General features: G+C 43.9%; 1 protein-coding gene across 1 annotated transcript; it reads right to left on the bottom strand.

Moving 5' to 3' along the window:
• Positions 1-3,800: 3,800 nt before the first annotated feature.
• LOC115838234 lies at positions 3,801-9,996 on the bottom strand. Its single transcript, XM_030827062.1, has 3 exons — positions 9,935-9,996; positions 8,283-8,386; positions 3,801-4,430 (listed from the first exon to the last, which is right to left on the bottom strand). Exons 1-3 carry the CDS (start codon positions 9,994-9,996, stop codon positions 4,162-4,164), a joined length of 435 nt encoding a protein of 144 aa, XP_030682922.1. The 3' UTR covers positions 3,801-4,161.
• Positions 9,997-10,272: the final 276 nt, after the last annotated feature.

The raw sequence follows: 10,272 nt of genomic DNA, 5'->3' as shown, positions 1-10,272 counted from the left end.
GTGAACCCCTTGCTTACCTAATTAGGCACGGGACGGTGAAGCAGTCACACTTGGGGCACATCAGTACACTGGTCACCTTCGAAAGCATAACCGTGACCTGCCCATGGGCTCCTTCCCCAGGCTTCTATCATACGCAGATCAAAGCCAAACAAATAAGCGAGCACATTACTCTTTCCCTACTAGCAACCCTGTTTATTGTAGACTCACATATTTTCTTTCCTTGTCTTTTTAAATGCACCTATGGTGCTAGATTCTGTGAAACCTCACTCTGTTTAAACTAAACTGAACTGTAGTTGTGCTTTCATATTATTTAATAATTACCATAAGATTCAGGTTATTTTTAACCGAAGAGTTATTTCTAACCATCAGATTTTTTCCACATTGATGAGGCATTCAAGGGGCCTATCTGATTCCATCTGAACCAGTGTGATGGTAGCAAGATAAATACCATTATGCCTCCCCTGTCTCCCACCTACCCACCTTCAGAAACTAGCCTTCTGTTGTGGGGTGGGTGTAACGCTGCCTGGAATCCTCTTCCCTCCTCCTCCACCCCTTGCTCACTTCCTTCGTGTCCATGTTCAAATGACACTTGAGCTGCATGGCCTTTCCTGACAATCCAAGAAAAAAGAGCAACTGCATCCCTGCATCAGCACCCTGGCCTCCCTACACAAAATGATGATTTGGCAGCCACCATACCTTGCTGATTGGGATAGAGTAGATGAATGATTATTAGCACTGGCTGCTCACTGGATTCACCTGGGGAGCTTTGAAGTCAATGTCTAGGCCCCACCCACTGAGATCCTAATTTACCTGGTCTGCTTGGAGTAGGCTGCTAGCATGAGCATATTAAATCTCCCCGAGATCAGAAGGGAGAAGCTCGAATGCTATGAGTCAAACAGACTCAGCCAGGCCTGAGGGGTCATTTGATGGGGATGGTTTATTTTGAGCATCCACATAATCAAATAGGTCTATTATTTCCCCAATCATCACTAGATTGAGGAAGACATTATTTTTTAAAATTTAATTTTAAGTTCTGGGAAACCTGCGCAGGACATGCAGGTTTGTTACACAGGTAAACGTGTGCCACAGTGGTTTGCTGCACCTATCAACCCATCACCTAGGTATTAAGCCCGGCACGCATTAGCTATTTATCCTGATGCTCTCCTTCCTTCCCCCACCCCTGACAGGCCCCAATGTGTGTTGTTCCCCTCCCTGTGTCCATGTGTTCTCATTGGAAGAAGTTATTCTCACTTCACTTTGTTTTCCACAGACTCAAATGTCAGAACTCGCTGGTAGGAAGAATATATCTTAATTCCTGGCTCCCAGCCTGTCTTCCCAATGGCCACTAAATGGTAATGACATCTAGCCAATGAGTATTTCCCTTTGGCCCAATGTTACAACTTATTAAAGAAATTGAGGAAAGGTATAAAAAATATGACCTTCAACCCTCAGATGCCTTGTCAAGAAGGTAAAATACAGAGAAGAAAAGTTATTCAATTTCTGGGTAAGTTTGGGTCTTCGAAGTGCCACCTTCTCTTAACTGTTAGGTCCTTATTCTCTCTCCATTGGCCCAAACTCTGATTCTCCCCACTCCTTCCTTTAGCACAGCTGAAGTGAGATTTGACACAGAAAGCCAGCCTTTACTGGAGGCAGAGCCCCAGGTACTTGTTTTTCCACTGGAGAGAGGATTTTCAGAGTGGCCCAGTCAGCAGCATCCCTCTCCAAATGGGCATTGACCTGACCTCAGTGTGGCTCCTTTTCCATACTGCTTGCAGGAGAGTCACTGCAAGTTGCTGGGCCCAGTGGCTTCCCCCATTTTCCATTTTCTGAGCTTGGCTTTGAACCAAAGTTGAACAAACTTCCGAACCTCAGAGGGGAAACCCAGAATACACAGCCAGATTTTTCTAACCCCTGCTTGAAGTTATCAAACCCCCAGCGTATGCCTGAACTCAGCCAATGCTGGTTCAGCGACCAGCCCCAGCCTTGCTAAAAAATTCATAAACTACAGAACAGCTGGGCCACAGTCTGCTTTCAGAGCAAAGCCTCCACTATCAGGTTTTCATCTGGGCACTACTGAAGAACTGAGTATTTATTCCTGACAGAGACTTGAAAGAGGAAATCTTACTGGCTGTCTACTCAGAGTCACACGAGGACAGACTTGATGGGAATCCCATGCATATTCCAACGAGATAAAAGATATTATTCATTCCTAAAATGTCTTCAGAGACTCCATTAATGGAGAAATTCCAAGTGACAGATATAACCCAAAAAAATCCCCTCATATCTGCATACAATTGCATTCGAATGAATCAGGGGAAAGGATGCTTAATATTTAGGCCCTCTCTAAATCATGTTTCTTTTCTTTACATCGCAAAAGATAAGAACTGGCTGGAGAAAGTGACAGAGGGGGAAAGAGATCCCCCTGGAAAACATGTGGGACCAGTTAAACACTCCTGTTCCCCAACGGGAGACATTTCGTTAGAAGTTTGCCATATTTAGACAATTTCTGTGGAGACTTGTTCTCCCAAGAATTTCCTCAGTCATGACAAGCTTGGTAAATATGACCTTGCTAACATGGTGAAACCCCATCTCTACTAAAAAATACAAAACATTAGCCGGGCATGGTGGTGGGTGCCTGTAGTCCCAGCTGGGAGGCTGAGGCAGGACAATGGCGTGAACCCGGGAGGTGGAGCTTGCAGTGAGCCGAGATGGCACAACTGCACTCCAGCCTGGGTGACAGAGCAAGACTCCGTCTCAAAAAAAAAAAAAAATTACCTTGCTATTATGCCATCAAGGTTCTAGGCATGGATGATCTTTGTAAGGCATTTTAAAAATTTATCCTTTCTTCAAAGACTATGTCTTAAGGAAGAAGGAGGAGAAATTAAATCTCTGAAAGCTTGTGCCCAATCAATGGGGAGCCCAAAGCAAGATTCTCAGATTCAGGAAAACCAGTTTTCTGACACGAGGGTTAGGTTTTGGGTTTTTTTTTTTTTAACAAGGAAAGGCAATTTTCTTGCAGTTCACCAATCACGACTCTCTGATAACTAGCATATCTATTATTATTGCACTACATTGGTAGTGCACTGGTAGTGCAACAATAATTACTGCCCATGATGGTGATCTTGAAGCCCTACAAGACTCTTTTTAGTTGTAACAATAAGATAATGTACTGTGCTTTTGATTGTGTTCTCAGTCTTCGAAAACAAACAAAACAATAATATACAAAGTGATTCTAAGTTAATTGTCTTAATTCCATTCTACGTATATGCTAAGTAATGTGCCCAACTCAACAAATATTGGATGAATAGAAGGAAGGAAGGAAGGAAGGAAGGAAGGAAGGAAAGAAAGTTTATCACAGCATAGAGATACCCTACCTGCCGTAGATAAACTGGCTCAGGGGAAAGCTGGTTAATTCAGGATCAGAAATTCCATTTTCATAATTCTAGTATCCCACATAAATTTATTGCTTATTTTCACAATCTACAGAAACTCCCTAACAAAAATAAAAGGTGAAACAAGCAGAGTACAAGCTTTCAATTAGACCAACGCTAGTCTGTGTGCCATAGACAATGCTTTACATTTGCGTCAGAACTTTATGTTTCAAATCACCTTCACAAACACTACTCTGGGTTCTCACAACAACCCTGTGAGATAAATGTGACAGGTAAATCATTACTATTTTCCAATACTGTAGCAGAAGCCAACAGAAATTAAATGGCTTGCTGCAGTCACATGGCCAGTTTGAGACAGGATCAGAATTAGATCTAGGAATCTTTTCATCCCAGTGGACTTACTCTTTTCCTTCTGGTTCTCCCTCATCCTTCACGACGTCCTCTCTCCTCCTGTCAAATTCTTCCACAAGGTGCTCCCAGTTACCCTAGTCCAGGCACTTCTTCCTCTTTGAGCTCTTACAGTGGTACTTCTTGTGGCATTTGTTACATAGAACCTTGTCACATCTATCACAGAGATATCTTTAATTTCAGTCGACATCTTGAGTTGTCATTTTACCTCATTGTGGGTATGCCCACAAGTGAACTATACCTCCTCCAGGACAAGGAGGACATGTAGAGGACATCCACTGTTTCCAGCATACAACTCATGACTTCCATCTTGATTAGCATCCAAGCCCCCTTGTTCTGATTATTGCACCCCTGTTGAGAATCACTCCTCTCCACTCTCAGTCCCTGTGACTTGGGGGTACCCAAAACCTTCTTCATATGCCAGAAATGGACTCATGATCCAACTCATGATCTTCCTGTACCAGAGATGGACACATGATCCAACCAAACAATGAGACTCAATTCTGAGGTCTTTGATGGAAGTGGAAAAGAGAAGCTTGCTTTCTTCTGAGACTACAGACAGGGATGAAGATTTAGGCCCAAGGGTGCTGAAAGCCTCATGCAGGGCCAAGCTCTGAATCCAGCACAGCACTAGAGAAAGCAGAAGCAAGAGATGAGCAATTACAAGGTCTGGATGAGAACACTTGAGTGTCTGGATCCAGCCATATCTAACCCCTGGACTTATGTGGATACATGAACCATGTATTTCCTTTTTTTGTTTAAGTCGGTTAGAACTGGGTTTCAGTTGGGGTACCCTCATTTCTTTACAGGAAAGTCTTTGGAGGGCAATCTAATTTGGGGAGGGACTATGGGACTTTCTTAGAACTGAATATTAATAGCAAACTTGTTGATTACAGATCAATAAACATAGGAAAGTTTGGGGGATTGGGGGGCTTTGTTTTATTGTGTTTTGTCTTTTGTAGAGAGGAGGTCTTGCTATGTTGCCCAGGCTGGTCTTGAATTCCTGAGCTCAAGAAATCCCCCCACCTCGGCCTCCCAAAATGCTGGGATAACAGGTGTGGGCCACCATGCCCAGCCAAGAAAATTCTTAAAATACTTTTATTCACAGTTTACAGAAGATTCAGAAAAATTTCACTGTCCATAGCAAATGAAAAGAATAATAATTACATAAAATTATGTTAATATACTAGTCATGAAAAGCATTATTACTATTACTGTTCATCAATTCTTAGATGCACATTATTCTCACATTTTTATAATCCCTATAATCAGAATGTATCACATAATCAATACGTTTTTATAATCTGCGGGCTTGAACTGAAGTCGAATTCTTCCAGAAAGGATTCTGCATTTGTTTCTACCAAAGTTACCTAAGCCCACTGGAAATTGATTTCTCTGCTTGAGGATTATTGGACCCCACCAATGGTGTAAATTCAGACTTTAGACCTGTGTGACTACAGGTTGACAGGTTCAGTATCCCTTTTCCAAAATGCTTGGGACCAGGAGTGTTTTGTATTGCAGATTTTTTCAGATTTTGGAATATTTGTACATACATAATGAGATCTCTTGGGAATGGGACTCAAATCTAAACACAAAATTCATTTGTTTCCTATACACCTTAGACACACAGTGTGAAGGTAATTTTCTGCATCATTTTTAATAGTTTTATACACAAAAGAGTTTCGATAACATTTTGACTGGAGCCTACTGTATGACGTCTGGTGTAGAATTTGCCTTGTGTGGTATCATGTTGGAGCTCAAAAAGTTTTGGATTTTGGAGAATTAAGGATTTTGAATTTTCAGATTAAGGATGCTCCATCTGTACTAGATTATGGCTCAGATTCTCAGAGAGACTTGCATTTTCTTCCCTCTGCAGAGGCCCAAGGCTGAGACATGCAAGTTTCCTTGCTGGCCCTGCTGGAGAATTTTCCTTACCCCTTTCACTGAGTGTGTAGCTCTTTGGTGTCCTGCCTATGAAGAGGTCTCCTATTAGACCTCCCATCTTAGATATTTTTTCTTTATGCAAGTGGTACATAAAATAACAGTTTTTTTGACAATAGAGGGCATCTTAATGTTGATAAAACATTGTATTGTTTTTAATATTAGAATTGGTTTTGGGAAACAATGGAGATTATGAAGTTGAAGAGATAGAATCCCACTGAATTACCTCCTTGATGCTGCCAAAAGTTCCCTTTCACTGGGGAGCAAAAAGTCTGGACTAACAGCAAACTGTGTTGTAAAAATCTTTCTAAACATCATTGAATCTAGAATAAGGCCAGAAACATAGTAATTGCTCAATAAATGTTTCATTTCTGAATTAACTAAAGAATAACTAATTAGAACTTGATGAACCTAAAGGCAACCAAAGGGGCAGAGGGAAAGTACACCAGGGCAGCTCTTGAGCTGAATGTCTTCTAAGCACAAGCCCAAGATGTAGTCCCTGTTGAGAGGGCCTCTCTTTTCAAAAGTGCCCAATTAAATATCTCTCCATATTGTGTGTCACCACTGGGAACACAAGTGCCCACATGTCTAGAGGCACTAGATGATGCAATTAAAATGGTTTTCTGCCATTTCAACATTACTAGATACTTAGGTAGATTTTCAACTGCCCACCTTGCTAATAGTGGTTCGAGTACCAAATAAGTATTTCTTTTTACTCAGTTAAGCGTCCAGAAATGCCACAAAATTACTTGCCAGCATTACAGAAAATGATTACAGAGAAGGTTGAACAAGATGCAACCTTTCACCCTCTAACTCTATTACCACTGGGGTGAAACCTTTGTTAAATCCAGATTTATAACCCTTCTCGTTTCATAGTGCCTAGTGGTTCTGCAAGCACGAAGCCTGCATTTGTTGCCAGAGAGAAAACATTTGCTCAGTGAATTCTCTTGGTCTTTATCTCCTTTCTCTTGAGAGTTGTTAGAAAATAGAGCATTGACTCCCGGTCCCTCTCTTTCTCTTTTTCCCCTTAGAGCCTCTTGCCGTGTAACAAGATTGTTAAAGACAAATTGCTAACCATCCCTCTTACACACACACCTCATTAAATTGGTTGCACAATTTTCTTTCTTTCTCCAGTGTTGCCGTAGGAATATAGCCATTTATAATAACTGCCACCGTTGAGTGTAACTGCTGGGCTCAGGTGAGAGTGCGTATATACTCTTTGTTTTGCAAAAGGCTTTCTTTCAGGTACAAGTAATTTAGTTCTGTTTCCTTAGATGAATGATTGGCACATTAGGAGACCTGAGGTCACCTGGGGTTCATGTCGGTTTTTAATGAATTCCTTGAAATGCTGAGAACTACACTAGAGACTTCTGAACGGGCATATCTTATAGGCGATTTGTCATCATCATCATCATCTTCAGCATTATTGAAAAGCTAATGTTAAAGGACAAGAGTAAGCCTCCCTCACCACCTCAGCTCACTCAATGACAATACCAAGTTTCCAAAAAAATTAATGAAAATCCAGGGAGGAAGCACATATGTCCGGTGGGGACTTGCTCACATGTCAAGAGGCCTGGAGCGAGACTATTTCTACGCCTCTCCTGTGTTATGGCCTTTGAGCCTCAGTTTCCCAATGTATGAAATGGAAATAAAAATATCTTCCAATCTATATAACAGGAATTCTAAAACCATTCCAAGGGTTGCTTTGCATTAAAGTGTTTTGGAATGTACAAAGCAGCAAGCACGTGGAACGTATTATGATTGACATACTAATGGGCTCACACAATTTGGCAAATAGCCTCCTCTATGTGACTTGAAGGGGCTTAGGAATCAGAAACAAAAAGAACAGGAAGAGAAAGAATTCAGGTAGCAATACGCTTGCTGGGATTCCTGGGGGCTCCAGAACCCAGTTCTGAACATCGTAGCCCATAGCATTTAGCGCCCTCTGCAGAGTCAGAGCCTAGTAAATACACCAGGTCATGCACCAAGCAATTTACCCGGAAGCCCATGAAACAGAAAACAGTCGCTGCAGACTGTGAGAGGGAATTATCACCAAACCAAAACAAGGTAAATGCCCGGACCCCGCCTGACGCGCACAGAAGTGAGAAAACACAAAGCGAAGCAAAGCCTGTCAGTGCTCAGCTCAGCACCCGGGCTCTTGCCGTCCCCAGCCCAGCCCAGCCCTCCAGCCTGCATAGAAGCGTTCAAGCATCCGTCTCGGCCCCACCCTGTTCCTAAACCGGTGCTTCCACGCGCCCATGTTCAAGAGCAGGTGAGGGGCCCTGCCTGATTAATCCATGTGACTAGAGCTGGCGTTGCTGCCCTGGGGTCCGGGCACACTCCCCCAACAGCAGCTTCCCCCCAGTCTCATCACAGCTGTCCTCCACTTGATTATATTGCAGCCACACAATGGGCCCAGCCCAGCCAAGGCCGGGTCCCACGCTCTGTGGACATTCCTAGGAAGATCACCTTGGAGCGTGTCAGTCCCCCTAGCAGAGCCTGCCTTGCTCCCAGTCCACTGCCCCGTCCTCACCAACTCACCAGTCACGCGGCCGTGCCTCGCCACCATCACAGTCTGGCGGCGAACCACCCACAGCCACACTTCCGGCCAGCCGGTTCCGTATGGCGAACCACCCACAGCCACACTTCCGGCAGCCGTATTATGGTGGAGAGCACTGCTCAGCAAGTCCGGAAGCCCAGGTTTCAAACCCCACCGTTCGTTAGTGGGTGGAATTCTGAGTGGAAACTTCTTCAAATTTTATTTTCTTCCCTTGAAAAAAATGAAATAACAGCACCTACCAACAGAGATGTCCTCGGCGTCGAGTGAATGTATTTGAAAACGCTATGTAAAGTATAAGATGCTATAAAACTTAAGGTTTTTTCAGTCGTCCAGAAGTAAAGATGTAGATTTCCTATTATTGGAATCTAGGCTGTCAATAACAATTTGTTAAATAATCGTGTGAATGAATGTAACCTTTATTTCCTTTTTTTCTTAAATAAAAGCTATAGGCTGCACACGGTGGCTCACGCCTGTAATCCCAGCACTTTGGGAGGCCAAGGCAGGCAGATCATGAGGTCAGGAGATCGAGACCATCCTGGCTAACACGGTGAAACACCGTCTCTACTAAAAATACAAAAAGCCAGGCATGGTGGCACACACCTGTAGTCCCAGCTACTCAGGAGGCTGAGGCAGGAGAATCGCTTGAACCTGGGAGGCGGAGGTTGCAGCGAGCTGAGATTGCAACACTGCACTCCAGCCTGGGCTACAGAGCAAGACTCTATCTCAAAAAAAAAAAAAAAAAAAAAAAAAACACTATAAATCAGATGAAAGTATACACTAATCAGAGAGAGCTCTATCTACCTAGGATCCTAATAGTGATGTACATTTGTTTGTTTGTTTTTTTGTTTGTTTGAGACAGGGTCTCATTTTGTCACCCAGGCTCGAGTGCAGTGGCGCAATCTGGGCTCACAGCAGTCTCAACTTCCCGGGCTCAAGCAATCCTCCTGCCTCAACCTGCCAAGTAGCTGGAATTACAGGCACACACCACCACGTCCAGCTAATTTGTGTATGTTTTGTAGAGATGGGGTTTCACCATGTTACCCAGGCTGGTCTCAAACTCCTGAGCTCAAGTGATCCACCCACCTCGGCCTCCCAAAGTGCTAGGATAACAGCCATGAGCCACTGTGCCTGGCCTTAAATTTTTTAATAAATAACTTCTTACATACTTATGGCAACTGTTCCTTCCTCTAAAGCCCCACTATCAAGATCTATTGTAGGCCCCTCACAACACTCTCATGATTTATATTTATGGCCATTATCTCCTCGCTGGTTTCCCTGGCTCCTGCTGGGCTTGATGAGGCACATGGCCAGGGGAGGCAGCCAGGCTTGTGAGTCGTGAGTCTCAATAAACCTGAGTAACAGATGGAGGCAGGTTCTGGTCGAGGCTGAAGCCAGCCAAGGAAGTGGCTAGGAAAGGAATGCCAAGTCATGAGGCTGAGATCAGGCTGGGTGAGGAGATAACCAGGCACATCCGAGCTGAGGGAGAAATCAGAATGGGAGGTGATGGACAGAAGGTGGGGTTGAGCAGTTGTGGGGAGCTGAGGCAGAACAGAGAGTACCAGTTTCCCAGGCCGTGGTGTAAGGCCAAGTTGTATCAGCCTCAGTCTGATGCTTTTGAAGACCTTCGCTCCACCTTTCCCCAGGGCTAAAAATTGTCTGCCTTTTGCAGGTGGTCAGCCAGCAGCCCTCCAACATCATGGGTCTGCCCTACAGTCTGTTCTATGTTCAACTCACCCTCTTAGGGTCTACTTTGCTTACATCCCACTTTTGTGCCAAAGCTCCCAATGTCTTGCCCCAGCCTCTTATACAAATTCCACTCCCCTCACCTGAGTGCTCAGGGTTTCCACATCTGGCCCCTGATGACCTATCGGCCTTTCATCCTATGGAGTACCATGTCTTCTGCTCCAGGCATCCATCCTCCAAATCATCTGATCCCTTCCCATTCCCATGTTTGTTTACACCATCCCTCCC

The sequence above is a fragment of the Nomascus leucogenys genome, chromosome 14, assembly GCF_006542625.1.
Source record: "Nomascus leucogenys isolate Asia chromosome 14, Asia_NLE_v1, whole genome shotgun sequence".
Lineage (NCBI taxonomy): Eukaryota > Metazoa > Chordata > Mammalia > Primates > Hylobatidae > Nomascus > Nomascus leucogenys.
Note: the sequence above shows the minus strand (reverse complement) of the source record. Positions and strands in the feature narration are given on the sequence as shown.

What these genes read in the sequence shown, in the direction of transcription:
- LOC115838234 (XM_030827062.1), bottom strand. Translation starts at nt 9,996, where the DNA reads ATGTTGGAGGGCTGCTGGCTGACCACCTGCAAAAGGCAGACAATTTTT. An exon ending in ATTTTTAGCCCTGGGGAAAG is followed by an intron (nt 8,387 to 9,934) that starts GTGGAGCGAAGG and finishes GGCTGCCGGAAG; the next exon opens with TGTGGCTGTGGGTGGTTCGC. An exon ending in GAGGCACGGCCGCGTGACTG is followed by an intron (nt 4,431 to 8,282) that starts GTGAGTTGGTGA and finishes TGCTTTCTCTAG; the next exon opens with TGCTGTGCTGGATTCAGAGC.